At 44.3% G+C, this 22,867-nt stretch overlaps 1 protein-coding gene across 1 annotated transcript in view; it reads right to left on the bottom strand.

Moving 5' to 3' along the window:
- Positions 1-18,098, bottom strand: part of LOC147429792 (zinc finger protein-like protein) — a 141,997-nt gene extending 123,899 nt beyond the window's left edge. The window contains exon 1 of the mRNA XM_086496024.1: positions 17,715-18,098. Coding sequence (XP_086352150.1) covers positions 17,715-17,987 — 273 coding nt within the window. The 5' untranslated portion in view covers positions 17,988-18,098. The remainder of the gene's footprint in view (positions 1-17,714) is intronic.
- Positions 18,099-22,867: the final 4,769 nt, after the last annotated feature.

The following is a 22,867-nucleotide window of genomic DNA, read 5'->3' as shown; positions in this document are numbered from 1 at the left end:
AAAAATTCAAAAACAGGGAAAATAGGTCTATGCACTGTAGCAATGCTACTGATGGGATCTGACTGGAATCTGATGGTCATGTTGTATGCAACTAGAGGATATGCATCTAATCTAAGTGTCTGGACATGCACGGTCTGCGAACACTCACAAAAGTGCCAGATCACTTCCTATTCTAGACTGACTTGACTGAACTGAACCCTGGTCATGCTGTAGCTTATCCACGGACACATAGGGTTGGATGTGTCACGTGACATAGCAGGCCGAAACTGTAAACGCTGGTTGACTCGACGGTACGGCGAGGATCTGCTGCGGGTAGGTGAGATCTGCGAGGCTATGGCTAAATCTACAAATGCAGAGGACTGAAAACTGAAAACATTGGCTGGTTTTGCTGATGCAGAAAGCTGAAAACTAAAAACGCTGATCAATCTGCAAGTCTAGAAAACGCTAGGGTTCATCTGCTGAGTTTGCAAAAAACGCAAAGCTGACCGGCAAACTGGGAAAACGCCAGGCTGATCTGTTAATGCAAAAACGTTGGGTCCTATAGGCTGAAAACGCTGGGTTTCCTGCCGGTCTTGCTGAGAAGATGCACTGCAAGTTGCTTGAGCTCATTCTGCTGCTTCTACTAAGTGACCACTGGGTTTCTTTTATATTTCCTTAGCAATTTGCCCTACTTACTTTTCCAACAAAAGTCACTTATTGATAAATAAGTGAAAAATGTGTATTTTAAGAAAAAGGGTTCTATGCTTTGTAAAACTCTCATGATGGGTACTGAATGCCATGTTGATGATTATGCTATGTGCAATCAAAGGATATGCAACAAATCTAAGTGCCTGGACATACACGGCCTGCGCACAAAGGTGCCAGAACACTTCCTATGCTAACCTGAACCCTAGAAGTAGGAATAGCTTGTCCACATGCACATAGGATTAGTTGTGCACATGAAATAAACATTCTATGCCCATCACCTTCACTTTCACGTCTTGAGCATGGTTGGCCATCCTCATTCGCACATTTGACCTGGCTACCGCTTTCAACACCTGTCTCCTTCATGGTTGTCTCTGTCATGACTCATAACACATACTTGCACTCCACCATCTATGTAAGCCTATACCCGCATCCGCTTCTCAATGACCACATCTACAAGGGGAAGAACATCAATCGGGTTGCCCACCCTCAAGGCCATATTCTGTCAAAGTTACCCGGAACGCGGAACAGGAACAACAACGGGCCTCCCTGCGGAACGGGGGAACAGGAATGGGCCCGGAATGGGAACGGCGCGGAACGGAGGCTAAAAAAACACCCAAATATTGTTTTTTTTAGCGTTATGTGTTTGAATACAAGTAGTACTAGAGTCCTTTGACTCTAATACCCACAAAAAACACGATTCGAAGACCATTCAACCTTATTATGACTTGATTGGGATGTGTGGCGCCCAGAGTACATAGCACATACACAACATTGCACAAACACAATGTCCATACACAATCCCACCACGACCATTCCTTCGCCTTTTGAGTGTTGCCCGCATGAACGGAGGGGGTTGTATGAGAAGAAGAGGCCATGGATTATCCGTGAAAGAGAGAGAGCTTGATCTTTGAGGGTTTGAGAGAGAGAGAGAGAGAGAGAGAGAGAGAGAGAGAGAGAGAGAGAGCTTGAGAGAGGGCTTGAGAGAGAGAGGCTTGATTCCGTGAGAGCTTGAGCAATGAGAAGTTGAGATAGAGAGCTTGAGAGAGAGGCTTCACCGAGAAAGCTTGAGCCTTGAGCCTTTAGGGTTAGCCCAAGAGAGAGAGAGGTTGAGAGCTTGAGCCTTGAGGCCCTATGGCTTGAGAGTTGAGAGCAAGGGAGAGAGGGCCTTCAACCTTGATGCATTTGTGAAGAATGGGGGAAGAAGGGGGAATTATATAAGCTATGGAGGCTGTAAATGGCCGTTGGCTGTGTCACGTGACACAACCAACCCTATGTGTCAGTGGACAAGCTACAGCATGATCAGGGTTCAGGCAGTCCAATCAGTCTAGATTAGAAGTGATCTGGCACTTTTGTGAGTCTATTCGTAGACCGTGCATGCCCAATCACTTAGTGTAGATGCATATACTCTGGTTGCACACAGTATGATCATAAGCATTCCCATCAGAATCCTTCAAGGGAATTTTCCGATGCATTTAGCCTATTTTACCTATTTTTGGCATTTTTCATTTATTAATTTAAGTGACTTCCCAACAAAAGTAGGTAGGGCAATTTGGGTAAGAAAATATATAAGCAAACCAAAGCTAGCACTACTTGGCAGAAGAGGCAACAGGAGCCAAGCTCAGCAGGCAACTTCTCACAAGAACCTTGGTGGACTTTCCCCTCCGAGCAACAGATTCCCTCGCCTAGCGTTTTTGCACAGTATCCCCAGTCTGGCGTTTTTGCATCAGATCTGCATCGCCAACAGTACCCAGCACCTAGCGTTTTTGCAAGGACCACAATTGCTAGTGTTTTTTATCATCAGATTCCCTGGCGATTTTGGTTTTCAGCAGCAGATAAAGATTGGCAATTTTCACCTAAAGTGTGGCAGATTCAGCCCAGGAAAGAACCTCAGATTTCAGCCCATAGCGTTTTTGGACAGCAGATAAAAGATTGCATATTTCAGCCCTTAGGTCGGTCTCGTCGTCACCGTCGTCATCACCGACATAGCCTAGACTTGCATCAGTTCCATGCATTCCCATTGTACCAGTTTGTGCAATCATAAGTAGACCACTCTCGCCGACGAGAGTGGGGCCTTCGGAGGAGGGTTTTACAACCTCTCGGGTGTCGTATCTCTCTTCTCTCTTTCTCTCAGTCTCATTCACTTACACGCACAATGTCCACTCACTTTGCTTGTGACCACAGCACTGTCCATTAAGAACGGAAGGCTCTCCCTTCCATAAGAACTAAAAGGAACCTTGAGCACACTATGGATCACTCATCTTGAGCAAAGCGCAACAATCATTCTGCTGCACCTAACATTGGTATCAGAGCTTTGGCAGTGTTCTGTATCAAGGAAAGAACCACAAGAATCACAAGAATTTTTTTGCGTGTTGCGGTCGCACGAACCCAAGTTCGCTTGGGCTTGTCGATCCTAATCGTGTTTTTGAAGAGTGACAAGAATCCCAAGAAAGAAGGGCTTGTCCAACCTCCCCTTGTGTCTCTTTGCACTCATTGAGAGCGGACCGTGCACTTGGCGGCCGGCCAATAAACGTGAGGTGGGAAAAAGCAACCTTGGTGTGAGCGCAAGGCCACCAAGGGGTGCGCCCGCGGAAAAGAGTAGAACTCGGGTGAAGAGAAGATCCTTCTCAAACACGGTTTGCAAGCGAAAGAAATTCTCAAGAACCTCAAGAACCTCAAGACCCTCAAGAACCCAAGAACCCAAGTTCCTCGTGAACTTAAGAACCCAAGACCCCCAAGAACCCAAGTTCCTCGTGAACCCAAGAACCAAGAACCCACAAGAACCCACGACTTCAGAATGGTCATCACTCGAAGCGGAATGGATACTTCGCTTGGAGGTGATGAGCATGAGAGAGGCGAAGAAGAATTTTCCCCACCAGGAGGTTTTTCCAACCCTCACCCTTCCCCATCTACGCCAAGGATTGCACCAGATCCTATGGAAGCTTGGTGCAAGACAATGATGGACATGATGGTACGACAAGGTAGACAACGAGAAGTGTGGCACGAAGAAAGAATGGCAGCCATAGAGCGTGAGTGCGAGCAAGCACGCTTGGCAGCCACAGAAAGAAACGCAGAATTGGATCGCTAGTCCACAGAAAGACTAGCCGAATTGGCTCGCGAGCGCCAAGAAAGACGGTTAGAGCGTGAAGCGCAGATAGATCAACGCATGCAAGAGTTTGTCCTACTATTCTCTAATGTGCAGGCGCCGATTGAAGAGAATCAAGAGAAGGAGACTCTCTCAGTCTCTTCTTCTCCAAAGCATGACACACAGGATTTGCATGATTATGAGAAGCATGATGATTTGATTGACAATGATGAGCATGATGATTTGATTGACAATCACAAGCATGATGATTTGCATGATCAAGATGTGATTTCTCACGAGCATGATGATTTGCATGATCAAGATGTGATTTCTCACAAGCATGATGAGTTGCATGAAGATGATGTGATTGTTCACAAAGATGATGTGTTAGTGGATGCTTTTTCTAGCGAAGCTAACATCGTTACAGGTTCGATCAATCACGAAGAATTGATCTTGGCTTTCGAGTCGAGGTCCACAAATCCCCCACAAGAAGATTCGATAGATCCCGAAGAACCGATCTTGGCTCTCGAGCCTAGGTCCAACGAACCCTCACAGGAAGTAGTATGTGTTCGCATGATTGATACACACGCATTGTTCGAATGTTTCATTCGTGACCGTTTCCTGTATTTTAGTCAGTATCTTTATGTGATCTCTTTTCCTAGGCATGACATATTGTATGTTGAGCACGTTTCTCTCATGGATGAGCACGAATGTATGCGGATTTTTCATGAAAAGCTGAAAAGTATGTATGTAAGGAAGTCCCATTCCATGTCTCTTCCTTTGCATGACACATTCGTAGAACGAGCACATGAAAGTATGAGCACCAAGCATGGGCATTTCCATTGTGAATTGCCACAATTGATTGATTTAGATCAGAAAAGAAAGATTTGATCTCATTGTTTGCGTGTATGTGATGAACGGTTTGGCACTCCGTCTATTTGTTCATCTACATTGCATGCACAGTCTTTTAGAAAGACAAGATTTTTTCCACTCACTTTACATGGAATGGGTATGTTCATGTTTTTGTGTTGGAAGTGGTTTCAGGAATTTTCAGCCATGGAGATTCTTGAAGAAGAAAGAAGCATGACTCTAGACGAAGTAGAGGCATGGAAGAAGCCACAACAGACTTTGTGTCGCTTTCGGTGCGGCCCAAAGAAGAAGGCATTGCAGACCTTTATGAAGTTCAAGTACCGTACGACCCCCACAGCAGAGTGGGCCGGCGAAGAGTCCCTTCCAGGATTCTGAATGCTATTGGCGATCTCCCTCAACGCCATAGAGTTCGGTACCAATACCTCACTTTGAAAAGGAGGGGATGTCACGTGACACAACCAACCCTATGTGTCCGTGGACAAGCTACAGCATGATCAAGGTTCAGGCAGTCCAGTCAGTCTAGATTAGAAGTGATCTGGCACTTTCGTGAGTCTATTCGTAGACCGTGCATGCCCAGTCACTTAGTGTAGATGCATATACTCTGGTTGCACACAGTATGATCATAAGCATTCCCATCAGAATCCTTCAAGGAATTTTCCGATGCATTTAGCCTATTTTACCTATTTTTGGCATTTTTCACTTATTAATTTAAGTGACTTCCCACCAAAAGTAGGTAGGGCAATTAGGTAAGAAAATAGATAAGCAAACCAAAGCTAGCACTACTTGGCAGAAGAGGCAACAGAAGCCAAGCTCAGCAAGCAACTTCTCACAAGAACCTTGGTGGACTTTCCCCTCTGAGCAACAGATTCCCTCGCCTAGCGTTTTTGCACAGCATCCCCAGCCTGGCGTTTTTGCATCAGATCTGCATCGCCAACAGTACCCAGCACCTAGCGTTTTGCAAGGACCACAATTGCTAGCGTTTTTTATCATCAGATTCCCTGGCGTTTTTGGTTTTCATCAGCAGATAAAGACCAGCAATTTTCACCTAAAGTGTGGCAGATTCAGCCCGGGAAAGAACCTCAGATTTCAGCCCATAGCGTTTTTGGACAGCAGATAAAAGATTGCAGATTTCAGCCCTTAGGTCGGTCTCGTCGTCACCGTCGTCATCACCGACATAGCCTAGACTTGCATCAGTTCCATGCATTCCCATTGTACCAGTTTGTGCAATCATAAGTAGACCACTCTCGCCGACGAGAGTGGGGCCTTCGGAGGAGGGTTTTACTACCTCTCGGGTGTCGTATCTCTCTTCTCTCTTTCTCTCAGTCTCATTCACTTGCACGCACAGTGTCCACTCACTTTGTTTGTGACCACAGCACTCTCCATTAAGAACGGAAGGCTTCCCTTCCATAAGAACTAAAAGGAACCTTGAGCACACTATGGATCACTCATCTTGAGCAAAGAGCAACAATCATTCCGCTGCACCTAACAAGCTGCCCCAAACAACCACTTTTTTAAAACTTAAAAAACTGCCGTTGGAGCCGTTCCGGTCCGTTCCTGCCTTGCCATTCCGGTCACAGCTTGCCTGCCGGAACGGACAAGCGTTCCAAGTCCCTCCGACCGGTCAAAACGCCGTTCCGGTGTTCCCAAGGCCTCAAAAGAGCGTTCCCTGATAACTCTGTATTCTGCACTACCTGCACATTGCCCTTAGCTCTTGGTAGGCTTGTGCAACACTCGTGGACCATTGTCTCCTCAGCTTGGTGTTCAAAGCTAACAATTGTCCAAATGTAATATTAGCTTTTTGACTTTGCACATCACTTACCAAATCATACTCGGGGTAGCCGTGTCCTAACTGAAAATCTGCTTGCTTGATCTTGCAGCGCCTCCTCCTCTTGTTGGTCTCAGGTGTAAGGATTCTAGGTACTAATCCTTAATTAAGTACTTAAACTCATGATTAAGACTTAAGAAACTTGAACTTGACTCAGAAGACTCTGTGTTTGATTCATTGATTGCTTGAAATGTATTACAATAGACTCCTTATATAGGAGACGAAGAGTCACAAATGAAAAGGTATGACCCTTCACAAAGAGACACATCCTTTAGGCAAATAGACATGTCTTTAAGCAAATAGACACATCCATTCGATGAAGAGCTGGAACCATTGGTTGAAGGGGCATGACTAGTCATCAAAGGAATGTGGCTGTTGGTGAAGAGTGTCACAAAGTGATGACGTGGCTACGGACAGCAGAAACCCTAATTTCTGCCAGAAACCCTAAAATTCCTGCAAACCCTAATTTCTGAAAATTGCAGAGGCTATTAAAAAATAAAAATTAAAAAAAATTGAAAATGATGAGCGACGCAAATTTTGCTTTTTCTCTACAATATGAGAAAGAGAGAGAGAATGCTTTTGCTTTCAAGTTTTGACTCTCTGTGAGAGAGAGAGAGCAATTGCTTTTGATTTGAAGCTTTTGGGGCTCTGCTTTTGGGCATCCCTTGTAACCTTTAAATTAGTGGTGAGGGCCTCACTTCTCAGGGCATCTGGACGCAGAGTCTAAGAGTGAAACCCTAGCCACTCCCTTGTACTTTGATCTGATTAATATAAAAAGAAATACCGAAAGGGGCGCCAGTCTTTGGGGCCAATATCTCTAGGCACGGAACTCCGCCGGGCCAGTGCAAATCTATTGTGATCTGTGAATTGTTTTGAAGTGGTTATTTGGTGCTGTCGCGGTTGATTCTTGACTTGGAGTGTCCAAGTCTGTTACAGTGGTATCAGAGCACGGCCGATTTCTCTTCTACGGGAAATCCGATCCCCGAAATTTTTTTCCGCAGCACCTATGACTTCAGGCAATGATCAGTCGACTCCCTCTGCATCTGGAGATGCGGGCAGGGATCACAACGAAGATCCGGCACAGAGTATGGCCCACCTAGGCCTACTCAGGCGGAGCAGCAAGAGATGGAGCGTCGTCAATTGATTGGTGATGCAACAAAGATGATGCTCAATTTTGCCAAGGACCCGAAGATGGCAAAATATATGAACCAGACCTCTTTGGAAGAGGTACAGACGGAGTGGCAGAGAACCACAACACCACTCCCGAAACCCGCTCTCAAGAAACCTTCTGCCTCCAAGAAATATACGGAGAAGGAACTGGAGAACGTGGTTGGGATTGCTCAGCTTTTCGACGTGCAAAAGAAAGACAAAAAGCACAGCAAAAAGCAGAAGCAAGGCACTGACTTCCTGGGATATTTGGGTTGTCGGTCGACTTTTGACAAGGCAAAGAAACAGAAGAAGCGTGTTCAATTTGAAGGAGTACCCGGTTCTTCTTCTTCTTCTTCTTCTTTTGACAGTTCTTCTAGCTCTTCAGATTCGAGCGAAGAAGACAGAAAAAGTAAAAAGCAAAGCAAGAAACAAAGCTTCGAAAAGGGCAAGAAAAAGGCAAAGAAGACTAAATCTCGCCCAAAGACTGACAGTTCTACTGAGGACTTGTCTACAGACAGCTCAGTTCTGATGATGGAAACTTTTATGCGAATAAGAAGATTTTTTTTTTACAAAGCTAACCAATCTGACTTTCTTGAAGATAAAAGCAAGAAAGTTAGAGAGTTTAAGGAAGGTGGCCACTCGATCAAGTTTGATACTTTTTCAGGATACTCAGATGCTTCAAAGGCTTTGTCTTTTATGCAGCAGTTTGACATCGCTTTCGCGGGAGGACGCTATTCAGAGCACTCCAAGATTCAGAGAGCTGCCTCTTACTTTAAGGGGAATGCTCGTACTTGGTGGTCCACGCTTCTTTTAAACAAGACTACGCCAGTTAAATGGCTGAAATTTAAGAAGCTATTTTTTTCTTCTTGGTTGACGCAAGAATATGAACGAGATGTACGAGCTGCTTGGAACCATCTTCGGATGACCAAGAAAGATACAATCAATGCTTATTGTGAAAGATTCTGGAGCTCTTTTCTACCCGCCTCTTCATTCAAGAAGATCTCATTCAGAGAAAAGATTTGAGCGGTTTACCTTGGGTCTACCTACAGAGATCCGAGATCACTGCTTGGAACAGAAGTCAGCTTCTATTCAGGAGTTGATGAGTCATGCGAAGCGGGGCTTTGCCATTCACTCTGGCAGTTTGACCTACCCCACAGATAAGGCCATGACACAACGAGCTGAACAAACTTCTTGGAATGACAGTAGAAAGAAAAAGAGCAACCCAGAGAAAAAGGATGCACGACCCAAGCTTGCTCCTGAGGAGAGAGCTCGCTTCATCAGAGAGGGGAAGTGCTTTGGATGCGGGGAACATGGACATATCTCCGCGAAGTGCCCTAAAAAGGCACAGATAGAACAGAATGATAAAGACAACGACAGGCCTGAGAGTTCGAGAGCAGCTGAGGAACGTGGCAGAAAAGGCAGATACAAAAACAGAACCGATACCACATGGCCTGGGACCTGCACCGAATCTAATGGATGAAAGTACAAACTTTTCCGCTTTTGGGGCAAAGTTAAGGATCAAGAAGCTCTTTTGAAGGAGCCAAGGCCAACTTCTTTTCACTTGGAATTGGCGGCTCGATTTGGAATTACGCCCGACAGACTGACGCCACAGGCGGACGTAGTTCGACTGGCATCCGGATGGGATGTTGCCATTACACCGAGCATTGGCAAACTTCGTTTGCAATGACAGGGGTGTTCAGGGCACACGAGTGACGTTCTACTCAGGATCCCTTGGTACCACAAGAACTACGCCGTGGTTGACTACCGGGCCGAGAAAGCGACTTTGATAAACGAAGGGCTTAGAGATTGTACTTGATGAACTTCAATTTCTTACTCATTCTTTTGGGAGAGAACTGAACGATGGATAAAGGTTGAATATGTTTTGACCTGATCAAAAGAACGCCAAGATTTTTTTTTCCACACTCATGCCGATTGCTTTTCAGAGGGCCTGAAGATCAAACCATTGATCTGATACCTGGAAGCACGCCACCGAATCGGCCACCTTACCGTGTGAGCCGAGTACAGAATGAAAAGATTATGAACCCAGTGAAAGACCTCTTGGAAAAGGGTCTTGTCCAACCTAGTACTTCACCGTATTGCTCTCCAGTGTTGTTGGTTTTGAAGAAAGACGGATCTTGGAGAATGTGCATCGATTATAGCACTCTCAACAAAATCACCATCAAGAACAGATTTCCGATTCCTAGGATCGATGATATACTCGACAGGTTACAGGGATCCTCGTGCTTTAGCAGGATTGACTTGAAGAGTGGATATCATCAGATCAGGATAGCGCCAGGAGATGTCTACAAGACAGCTTTTCGAACGACTTTTGGGTTATTTGAGTTTTTGGTGGTGCCTTTTTGGCTTAACCAATGCTCCTGCAACATTTAACCGGATGATGGACTGGATTTTTCTAGAGTACAGGCTATTTGTTGGCACTTTCTTTGACGACATCATTGTTTTCTCCAAGAATGAGGCAAAACACAGAGATCATTTTCTTCAGGTCTTTCAAGCATTACGAGATCACAAGTTAGTGATTAATGCAAAGAAAAGTGAATTTTTCCTACCAGAGATACACTTTTTGGGACACATTGTGTCAGCAGCAAGAGTGCAAATGGATCCGACCAAGATAAAGACTATCCGTGATTGGCCTCAATTGAGGAATGTCCATGAAGTTAGAAGCTTCTTGGGACTGTGTTCGTACTACAGGCGGTTCATATGAAAGTTTGCAGAGGTTGCTTCCCCTTTGCATATCTTGACACAGAAAGGAGTACCTTTCTCGTGGGGACCCACAGAGGTGACTGCCTTTCAGACATTGAAAGAGAAATTGACTACAAGACCAGATTTGACTTTGCCGGACTTGCAGAAGTCATTTGAAGTATTTTGTGATGCTTGTGGTCGTAGTCTGGGTGCATTCTTGATGCAAGAAGGCCATGTCATTGCTTACGAGAGCCGATTGTTCTCTAGGCCGGAGATGACAGCACAGATATATGAGAAAGAGCTTTTGGCAGTGATCCATGCTCTTACTCAGTGGCGGCACTACCTACTCGGAGCGGATTTTACTGTCTTTACAAAACATCAGAGTTTGCGCTACTTCTCGTCACAGAAGCAGCTTTCGGAAAAGCGGATGCGGTGGGCGAACATCTTGTCACAGTTCCACTTCCAAATTGTTCATGTGCAAGGACAAAAGAATGTGGTGGCAGATGCTTTGTTTCGAAAACCATTGGTTCTGGCTATTTCCGTGATACATCATAGGAGCTTCGAGGATATGGTCGATCAGTATGCCACAGATACAAATTTTGCAGATATTTTCACAGGAATACGGGATGGGGAGACAATAGCTGGATACTCCCTTCCGGAAGGCTACTTGATGAAAAAGACTATGTTGTGCGTTACACAACCGTTGAGGGAAAAGGTTATGACTGAATGCCACTGTCCACCTTTTACGAGTCACCGCGGCATTGCTACCACCATGAAGGAGTAGAGAGATACTTCTTTTGGTCGAGACTCAAAAAGGATGTGGAAGAGTTTGTGCGCAGTATGCCAGAAGGTCAAGTTTGACAAGCATAAGTCACAGGAATTGTTACAGCCTTTACCTATACCCACCCGCCCCTGGGAAAATATTGAAATGGAGTTCATTTTTTATCTCCCGAGAACACAGAATGATCACGATGATTTTCCAATAACATGGCACGTCTGAGACGATTGTCTCAGACAGAGACCCCAGATTTATGAGTTTGTTTTGGAAGGCAATTTGGGAGAACATTGGCACGCGGTTGCAGTTCTCGTCATTGTTCCACTTACAGACTGACGTGCAATTTGAGATTGCCAATTCAGTGATTTTAGATTTATTGAAGTCTTGTATCTCGGGTCAGAAGACTCAATGGGAAAAGAACTTACCTTTGGTGGAATTTGCCTACAATAACACGATACACTCTTCGACGGGGAAGACGCCATGTGAGATTGTTGAAAGTGTTGCGAAGGTTCCATCCTTCCTAAGCACGAAAGATTAGATATTTGAAGCGGATGAATATTCGCGAGATTTGGATACGGCTTTTGCCAAGGTTCGCGAGACTTTGCAGGAGTCTCAAGAACGACAGAAAAAGGCAGCGGATCGCCATTGCCGCGACTTGAAATTGAAGGAGGATGATTGGGTGCTCTTATGTTTTGAGAAGGCACGCCTACGAAAGAAAAAGGGACACGAGAGGCTTTTTCCAAAGCTTAGTATGCGATACTACGGACCTTTCCACATCACTGACAAGATAAATGATGTCTCCTTCCGATTGAAACTGCCTGATACTTGGAGGATTCACAATGCATTGCATGTGAGTCTCTTGAAACCTGTTAAGGGTGATGTGCCTGATGATGGGAAGCCTGATGAGCAACCCGAAGTGGAAGAAAACGAGTAGATCCTTGTTCCTGAACAGATTTTGGCACATAATGATACGAAGAAAGGTAAAGTCCGAAGGCGGTTCTTGGTTAAGTTCAAGAGCTTTCCTGCATTTGATGCGAAGTGGATGGAGGAGGAGGACCTAGCAGATACTCCTCCGATTGTGAAACTTTACCTCGATGTTTTGGTTTAGCATAGTCTACTCCAAACGGAACCCAGAAATTCAGCTTGGCCGGAGATCTGGTGCAGTGGGATGCACAAGAGGGGAGTTACTCCACTCCTTTGTCAACGGATGCCTTGATTTTGATACTAAAGTCATTGATGTCTCTTTGAGCTTCAGGGATACTGAGAGCTGATAGTATTCTGCTGGATGACTTTATGAAATGGAATTCCCGATAATGATACTGATTTGTTCTTGACTTCTTGTGAGTGCAGGAACTGATAGACGAAATGACTCCAGCATTTTGGTCTGATTGATCTCGAATAGACATGGTTGCAATAGGGGTTAGTCAATCGGACATCGATAAGGTCTCGATTGGACCTAGATGTGATTGCTAGCTACATTGCCGATAAATCACGGTCTAAGATCCGAATGAATGTTGAATGTCATGTGATGTCCTGTGATGTCGTGTGATGTGACTGTCGATTTTGTACATGTGCTAGATGTGTGTTCCTAGTACGTAGGTACTAACAGTCAGTGTCTGCTAAGACGGTTTATGGCTTTTGTCGGTTTTGCAGGCGTAATCGCGGTCGATTACAATGCTTTCAAGAGGGGGGTAAGTCACAAAGTGATGACGTGGCTACGGACAGCAGAAACCCTAATTCCTGCAAACCCTAATCTAATTTCCGGAAATCGCGGAGGCTATTATAAATAAATTATTTATAAAAAAAAAAAAATGAAAATGATGAGCGACGCAAATTTTGCTTTTTCTCTACAATATGAGAAAGAGAGAGAGAATGCTTTTGCTTTCAAGTTTTGACTCTCTGTGAGAGAGAGAGAGAGAGAGAGAGAGAGAGAGAGAGAGAGAGAGAGAGAGAGCAATTGCTTTTGATTTGAAGCTTTTGGGGCTCTGCTTTTGGGCATCCCTTGTAACCTTTAAATTAGTGGTGAGGGCCTCACTTCTCAGGGCATCTGGACGCAGAGTCTGAGAGTGAAACCCTAGCCACTCTTGTACTTTGATCTGATCAATATAAAAAGAAATACCGAAAGGAACGCAGAGTCTAAGAGTGAAACCCTAGCCACTCTCTTGTACTTTGATCTAATTAATATAAAAAGAAATACCGAAAGGGGCGCCAGTCTTTGGGGCCACTATCTCTAGGCACGGAACTCCGCCGGGCCAGTGCAAATCTATTGTGATCTGTGAATTGTTTTGAAGTGGTTATTTGGTGCTGTCGCGGTTGATTCTTGACTTGGAGTGTCCAAGTCTGTTACAAAGAGGCATGACTTTAGAGCAAAGGGTTGTGACCATTCGAGAGCAGGGGTCCTCCTGGATTAGTCACACTTAGCATCTGTATCTGTAATGAATCAAGAAGAGTGTAATAATGTAATAACAAAGATAAAGAATACGTCACAATCGTGACATTCCATCCCATTTAAAATAAAACCCAGGGTAGTTGTAAAAACTCCGTAAGAAGGAAATGTATTTTGTCTGCTCCTGCATCCAAAGCTCTAATTGTTAAGTCCCATGTCATGGCATTGTTATTGATCATGAATATTTTGCCAAACTGAAAACTGATCATATCTGCAACTTGTCTCATCTTTGTCAAAAGTATCACTATCACTTCTGCAACTTGATTAGTGTTTTTGTCGAAGTTATTTGTAACTTCGAGCTTTGTCCAATAAAAGATTGAATCTTTATCTACTTCGAGTGAAATTATTGGTAAACTGACTTGAGTTTTCTGTTGAGTGATGCCAACTTGTTGGAAATTTGCAGGTATTCCTTTGGTTTATCTTGAACAGTAAAATCCTCCTGAAGGGATATCGTAGACTCAGACAGAGTAGTGTTTGAAGGTATATCCATCTGTAGAGGTTTATCAATAGACAAGTTGTGACCAAAGATTCAATTGCAGCGATCGAAGTCGTGCTGCAAGATTTTGCATATTATCCTTTGCATCAATGAAGGCAAGTAATGGAGTCTTCAAGTTTGAAAAATTGTCACTCACCATAGCATTTGGTATCTGTTTAGAGACAAAGACTTTATTCTGCAAGGGCAGTGACGAGGCGAATTTTCTTGCCTGGATCATGGCCGAAGAAAGGGTTACGCGCCTGTTAATTGTCACACAACGACCAGAATCTTCTGAATCTTCAGCTGTTTCAGCGGGTATTAAGGCTTCCAATTGAGAAGGGGGAGGTCAAGCCTCAAGGGAGTTGTTGCCTCTTAGATCTCTGAAAGATCCTCTTGCACAAGGAAAGAATCAATAAATCTTCGACTTTACCACCATCAGACAAGAAAGACTTAAATTTAGGGCATGGCTCGCAAGGGGAAACTTGTCCAGCGTCGCGGCATTCACGACCGAGTACTCGACTAGGGTCGGATATGTGCCACTAAGTAAGCCCATCTTGATATCAATGATGATCCTTTGGAAGCTTCATATTGCTGCTTCTGGTGCTGACGATTCCAATAAGAAGTTGGTTGCTTAAAACTATAGCATTTCCAAGAATATTCATGTTGAGACTTTTGTTGCTTGCATGACGATACTTTGTGTCTAGTTCTCTTTGCTCAGTTCAGAGGTTTGCATCTGCAACTGCTCCAGGCGAGTCTGAATTGATGTGAGGCTTGTGAAAAGTGCGGCCATCTGCTCTTTGAGAATTGCTATCGGGTCCTCGAACATAATATGGTCGTTGCCACCTTGTGATCGAGCCATGCTGATTGCTCAGCGAATTCCAATACTTCGAGAATGGGTAAATCTGACACAGATACCCTCCTGGAACAGGTTTTAACTCTGGGGTAGGAGAATCTTGCGTGCAATTTGTTGGCAAAATCTCCGTCTTGAACCTCGTCTACGTACGAGAGATATGGGATAGGTATCTCGAACTCATCAATTGCCATGGGTGTGGTTCCGATAGCGCACAGAGGGCAACTAGAGGGCCAGCGCCAGAGCGGGGGAAAGGTGGGGCAGTGTGAGATTTTGACATCGTTTGGGTTTCTTTTACGTTGCTGGCTGGTTTGGGGAATTAAGTTGTCCACTCGTGAGTAAATTTGGGGCAGGCCAACCAAGTTTGGGCAGCAACTTAAGCATAAAAATTTTGAGACTTTTAAATAAGTTTAATGACGTGGTGCTGGCCTGGTGCGTAAAACAATTCAGCAAGAATTGCATTAGCGTAAAAAGCCAGCCAGCGAAGAGTTGCCAATGCAAAGTTCAAATTCAACCAGTGACTCAACCCAACAATTTCATTAGTCCAGCGTGTGGAAAAGATGTCGCTTATGGAAGGGGTGGGATCCTTGGGAAGGGGTGTGCACCTCTTCATGCAGGGGAAAGTCTGCCCCCCAAGGGGTGCCATGAAAGGGCAGCCAATAGGTGAAGAGGTGGGGCAGCAATGAAGAGGCACGACGGAGCGGTACCTTCAAGAAGGACAGGGCAACCGGTGAAGAGCCACTATGGAGAGGTACCACCCGGCTATGAAGAGGCACAACCCGATGGAAAGTTGCCGATGAAGAGGTGCGGCTCGAGAGCTCCAACAATAATTCTCAACACGCACATGTATGCTGCCTGTTGTGTGCCTGTTCGCAAGAAGGGGTATTCATGTTACCTCATACACGTATGCGTGTATGCACATGCACCACCTTTCTTCAGCTTCCATGCAACTCCGAGAAAGGGGGAAGAGGGTAGCAGCGAGGGTAAGAGGCTCACAACCTTCGGGTCCCGGGGAAAATTTCCTCTGATACCACCGTAAGGATTCTAGGTACTAATCCTTAATTAAGTACTTAAACTCATGATTATGACTTAAGAAACTTGAACTTGACTCAGAAGACTCTGAAGTCTGTGTTTCATTCATTGATTGCTTGAAATGTATTACAATAGGCTCCTCATATAGGAGACGAAGAGTCACAAATGAAAAGGTATGACTCTTCACGAAGAGACACTCCTTTAGACAAATACACGTGTCTTTACGCGAATAGACACATCCATTCGATGAAGAGTCGCAACCATTGGTTGAGGGGCATGACTAGTCGTCGAAGGAGTGTGGTTGTTGGTGAAAAGGCATGACTTTAGAGCGAAGGGTTGTGACCATTCGAGAACATGGGTCCTCCTAGGTTAGTCACACTTAGTATCTGCATTTGTGATGAATCAAGAAGAGTGTAATAATGTAATAACAAAGATAAAGAATACGTCACAATCGTGACATCAAGCTGCACTTTGCCCTCGTACACTTTCTCTTTACCCTTGCGAGCTCTAGTTTCCCTTTCAGTCTCTCTTTCCCTTTCAGCTCTTGCCTTTTTGTTGGCCAAGACCTCAACCTCCTGATTATCCACTCCAATAATATTCACCCTAGGGATCTCACCAAGGGGCCGTCTGCACTAAATTTGCAACTGTCTGCTTCCTCTGGCATTGAACTACCCTTGCCCTCTGCCTCTGCCAAATAGCAGGTACATGCCTCCTCTTTCTCTTGGCACGTGAGGACAATCCGGTGCATAATGACCCTCTTCTCCATATTTGTAACATTGGCCAGGCAATGGTCTCGCCCTCCCTTTTGCTTCTCTTGGTTGTCCCCTGTCCATCACACTTAGCCTCAATTCTTGCATCTGCTCAGACAGAACTTGGACCGTCCGCACTTAGTTTTGCGATACAACAGCTACACCCTTGTTACCATGATTCTCCTCGTGGAGAGTTTCTGAGAATCTCTACAGTTAGGTAGGAACCACCGCCTTGTAGCCTATTGCACTTTGCTCAATCTTCTTCTTCATTTTCCTGCTCTTTGATTGTGCAATCGTCACTGCACCGTTATAGTTTTCTCGGCTTTCAAAATTAACCTTTTCTCTAACTTTAGGATGTAGGTGCGCCATGAATTTGTCCAGCTTGTAATAGTTTCCATTAGCCAACTGCATCGCTGCCGCTAATTCTACACAACATGCTTCAAAACGATCTACAAACAAATTGAAATCGGTTCTTATATCTTGCTTGAGAGCTTTACACTTCGCATCCATCTCGATTGGAGACGCTTCTTTGCGAAAATTGTGTAAGAACCGTGCCTGTAGAGCCGGCCATGTCTGCCTCGGTTCGCTTTCCAATGCGTCATACCATACTTTAGCTTTACCACTATCATACAGCTCCACTTCCACAATGAGAAAAAGAACGAAGGGATACAAGTTAAGCTTCTTTGAAGGCTATGTATTTATTAAACAACAATCAGGGCTTAATAACAAGCTAGCTTAATGTTAAATGGATGTCACATACGGCTTTTAGAGGCAAGAAACTATGTTGTTGATGCTAAAAGTGGAGATGTTTGAAGCTGTCAGGATTGAAAGTTTATGATCTAAGAACTGCAATACTCGAAGTGCTCTACAGGTCTATCTTTACGGCTCGTCGATTGGAGCTACGATGGGAAAGTTATGACTGTTTGAAGCTTGAGCAGTTTGCAGATACGTACCGAATTCTCTAGCACAAAACTCTCTAGCACATGCATTACGCCCCACTCCTATTGAAACCTTTTGTTCGTGTGTGTGTGTGTGTGTGTGTGTGTGTGTGTGAGAGAGAGAGAGAGAGTTTACATTGAAGCGATGGAAGTCTGATTTGAAGTGAAATCTCTGCTCATCAAGGGAGGAGAACTCCAGGTTACTGCAGGTATTGCATGCCCATCGATTCAAGGAGCTTGGAGGCACGATGTCTAGTTGTCTAGAAGAAAGCTCCGAAACATGGCTTCGATCACCAAGACTCGGCAAGCATCCCTCGTCGTCCTCGCAAGTAACAACATGAGCTCCATCGAAGAAATCAGGGGGCAGTTCCAAAAAGGAGGAAGGTCTGCTCTTGCCAACGTTAGCCATCTCGCGCAATCGCTCAAGGCGTAGACTCGTCTGTGTAATTGGCCTTTGAACTCAATCAGCAATGCCACATGGGAAAGTAAGGAATCAAAGCTGGAGTGGTCGCTTGAATGGAAAAGGCTAAGGACAGCCGGAAAGTTCTCTCTCTCTCTCTCTCTCACTCACTCACGGAAAGTTCTCTCTCTCTCTCTCTCTCTCACTCACTCACTCACTCACTCAGAGTTTCCTACAATGTTAAAACAATTTTCTTCTTCTTCTTCTTCTCTCTCTCCTGCGGGACAGTGGTGCAAAGGCCGCGTGTTAATGGGCAATGTGGTTGTGCCTTGAGGAGGAGGAGGAGGGCGAGCTCAGTAGAGGGATGAGGAGGTAGGTGAAAGGTGGACATGGGAACTCCTTCGACACCTAGTCCAAGTTTTGATGTGACACATAATACATATATGTGTGTAGCCATTTGACAAGGCACTTGGAGATATGAGCTGTTGGATATAGGCTATGAAACCTTTTGTACATAAATGTTTTCCTTTTGTATATGAGACATAACATATATCCTGTAAATATATTGCATGTACATTATAGGCTATAGAGTCTCTCTCTCTCTCTCTCTCTCTCTCTCTCTCTCTCTCTCTCTCTATCTACTATGTGCAACTATGGTTGTTCCAAACTTCAAACCACCTTGAGCTCATTACATCAATCCACCCATCCAATCATAACAACTGGTATTAGAGCTTTGTACAAGGTCTTGAAGGCTTGAGTTGTGGTAAGGATTAGGATGGAGCTAGGAAGCGCTCGTGGGAACAGCACTCGAGGCACTGAGCTTTCTCTCCTCAAAGCTGGTCTCGGCAAACCCGTCAAGCTTGAGGTGGTAAAGAAGCTTGCGCTCTTGCAAAAGAAGAACGCACCAGAGGACGAGATGTATGTAAGTGTTGATTACACACACTTTGAGCAAGCGAATCTGTGTATATGGTGTGAGGCCTTAGAAGTGTAGAGCCTCCTCAAAACAAGCTAATCGATGCACACGGGGCTTTCGTTGGGAAACAACTTGTCGAATGTCAATTTCTGTGTTTAGTGTCATAAAAACTAATATTTAATTCTCCCAAATGATTTTCTCATGTTAAACTAATCATTTAATATGGGGAAGTACCAGGGGAGTAAAAGCTAAAATATTGGTAAGGCTGCCAGATCGGTCTCTGCAGGGATCCAAAGGAGGAAAAATAAAGATCCAAAGAAGGACAATCTACAAAAGAGCAATGTGAGTCAATGGGGCTTAAAAGAACTAAGGTTCGGCTCCATTAAGACTTCCATAGGCTAAGGTTCCTAATTTTTATTCAATTGTCCAAAGGCCAAAGTAGGGGAAAATTGGATGGTCATGGGAAGACTAAAAAGCCTTCCCACGTCCCTAGTAAGGAGGGGGCGAGCCCTTTTAGTAGGGGATGAGAGAGAAACACACACACACACTCCAAAGCTCCCCCTTTACACAAAGGGAATATTGGACACATGTCAGGCTCCTAGGCCAATTGCCCCCAAGCTCCCTCAAATCCTATTGGATGGCCATAGAGGTGGACCAATGAGAATTAGGCTAAAGTAAAATTATTCTAATCAATTTAAAAATGCTTGATAAAAGAACCAATAGAAATTAAGCTCTCTAGAAGACTATTGGACAGTTTACCAAGGGGTCCAATGAGCATCTAGCAACCCAATGGCTTGCTTGATTCCTATTGGCCAGAAGACTAAGAGGTCCGATGAGAGTTTAATTGAATTATTTAATTACCTAAAGCTCTCACAAAAGGGGAAAGGGGGACACATGTCACGAGGCTATCAATTATGCTTCTAATTTGTGATTGGCTAAGCTTTATAGGATCCAATGGCAGGAACCGGTGTTGTCTTGGCTTTGTTGAACCCTCTCTTCTATTCCTTGCAATTAATAATATTCGAGCCTCGGTATAGATGCTTGAGTGCTTATCTTTGAAGGTAAAGAGAAGTAGCAACTAGGGCTTGAAGTGCCAAAGTACAAGTAAAAATTTACACCTAAAATTTGCTAGTATGGTTGACAAGGGAAAAGAGATCGAAATGAATGTTGATAGCTTTGATTTTGCTAATGAAAGAGCAACTACTGATGCCCCTATGCTTGTAAACTATCTTGTTTATAGGCTTCAACAAGCCTTGAGCAACCCATCCCTCCAAGGTGAAGTGCTACAGCAATTGGGCACCCATGGTATTCTCCAAACTCCCCACCACAAAGAGAGAGTACCTAGGAAAGCTCCTGGTGAGATTTCCAAAAGAGGACTCTCTCCGATAAGGAAAGAAGAGGAGGATCCGTACGAAGGGCTCAAAAACTTGCTACTCTATGACGCATCTCCCTCTCAAAGGAGAGAGAACACAAGTTTCAACGGTAGAGCCCCCACCGAAAGAACGAGAAAGAAGTGATTCTCCTGCCACCTCAACGGAGATGGCTCCACGAAGACGGCAGGCAAAATGCTCTCCAACACCCCCTAAACGGAGAAGATCATCGCATACTTCTCTACACCATAATTCAAAGAGGGAAGAGAGAAAACAAGCGAAGAAAAAGGCAAGAAAGAGGTCACCCTCTTCTCCATCTTCCTCATCCTCTTCCTCTTCTGAAGAAAGTGATGGTGCAGACAAGGAGGAACAAGGGAAGAAAAATGCGAGAAAGAGGTCACCCTCTTCTCCATCCTCCTCATACTCTTCCTCTTCTGAAGAAAGTGATGGTGCAACTCTTGAACCACCTAAAAGCAGAGGCCATAGAAAATCCTATGCCGCCTGGAAGAGGTCGTCCAAGCTCAAAAAGTTCAAAGAGGGAGGAAAGAACACCTCTTTCCTTACCTTCGATGGCACTTTTGGTGCTACGGACAAAGTCTTAGCCTTTATCCAACAATTCGATGCGGTGTTTGGAGATGAGGGCTTGACGGAGTTCTCTAAGCTACGTCATGTAGCCATGCATTTTCAAATGTCCACCAAGCAATGGTTGTCTAGCCTACGAGCAAACGGTAAAGCTCCATGAATGTGGAAAGCTTTAAGAGCTTCCATCATGAAGCAGTTTTTGGCTACCGATGCCAAAGACAAAGTACTCACCGAATGGCGAAGCTTGAAGCTCTCTCCGTACGAATCTATTCACAAATATGTAGACAAATTTTCGGATTTACACCTCAAAGCCACTGTCTTCAAAAATATGGATTTTGGAGAGAAAAATCAACAATTTTGTGCCGATTTAACTAAGGATATGGCGGAGTATGTTAACTCCCAAAGGCCGCACACCATATCTGCGGTCATACACCATACCATGGTGGCTTCAAGAATCAATTTCCAACAAGGGGCTAAGAGAAAACAAGGACCATAACGAGCCTAAGGGGAAGGACAACATCCAAAAGTCTCCCAAAGGCAACACCAACAACAACAAAGCTAAGGAAAAGGGAGTTTATAAAGGCAAAAATAAACTCTCTACTGAAGAGCTAGAGCATTAACAGAAAGATAACCATTGTTTCAAGTGCGGGGAACAAGGGCATGCCTATCATCCTTGTCCCCACAAAAATGCACGTAATGAGCCTCCTAGAGCTACCTTGGTCGAAATTCAAGAAGAGAATGCTCATTACAAAGGATCTCCTCTATGCCATGCTTGGGGAAAGGTAAGAGAACATGATGCTTTCATTCTCTTTGACCCTAGTTCTACTCACAATTTCATATCCACAGAGTTGGCCACCAAGCTAGGCATCCAAGCCTATGAGATGGGAGATGTCCTACCTGCCGATGGTGCTTTCAAGGGTCAAGAAGCCTTAGTCACTCCTTTAATTGGAAAATTGAGGCTCCATGACAAAAAGTATGTGGACAAGGAGGATTTCTTCATCTCTCCTCTCAAGCATGAGGATGTAATCCTAGAGGCACCATGGTTTGATCGCATGGCTACCAATGTTAAAATTCCCTGAAAGGCAAATCTACTTTAGGTTTGGGAAAAAAGATATGTACATAGATGCTAAGGAGTTGGGTAGTACCATACCCCTTGTACATAAGCAAGCTTTCAATAAGTCAATAAAGAGCTCTATTTCCGTGTACATGATTTTTGTTAAAGATTCTCAAAATGAACCTAATGCTTTAGCAAAAGAAAATATAAACAATCAAAAGGAATTAGAGTTATCCAATTTCCTCAAGGGGTTCCAAGATGTTTTTATTGACGATATCCCTTGTGAACTACCTCCCAAACGAGGCAATGACGACCATGCAATTGAACTTCTTTCAGGAAGCTCATTGCCTAATAAACCTCCTTATCGAGTCTCTCAAGCTCAACAAGAGGAGATTATTCGGCAAGTTCATGAGTTGGTTAATGAGACGCATGGTTAGGCCTAGCTCATCTCCAATTTGTTCACCAGTATTATTAGTGCAAAAGAAAGACGTCACATATCGTATGTGTGTCGACTATAGAGCACTAAATAGAATCACTATCAAGAATAGGTTTCCCATTCCACGGGTAGAAGACCTATTTGATAAGCTACAGGGATCGACCGACTTCAATAGGATTGACCTAAAAGGTGGCTACCATCAACTAAGGATAGTTGATCAAGACATTGTAAAGACCACATTTTGAACTACGTTTGGTCTTTACGAGTACATTGTCATGCCTTTTGGCTTGACCAATGCACCAACCACATTGACCAATGCACCAACCACATTTAACCACTTGATGGAGAAGCTATTCAAGCCTCACCGAACCTTTACTGGAGTGTTCTTTGATGATACAATCATCTACTCTAATTCATTAGATGAACATAAGCAACACCTCCAGGTAGTATTTCAAGTTTTACGAGAGAATAAACTTTATATTAATTGAAAGAAAAGTGGATTTTTCTTACAAGAGATTCAGTATTTAGGTCACA

The sequence above is a fragment of the Adiantum capillus-veneris genome, chromosome 22 (assembly GCF_014529385.1).
Source record: "Adiantum capillus-veneris isolate H3 chromosome 22, ASM1452938v2, whole genome shotgun sequence".
Lineage (NCBI taxonomy): Eukaryota > Viridiplantae > Streptophyta > Polypodiopsida > Polypodiales > Pteridaceae > Adiantum > Adiantum capillus-veneris.
This window is presented reverse-complemented; position numbering and strand designations above follow the sequence as displayed.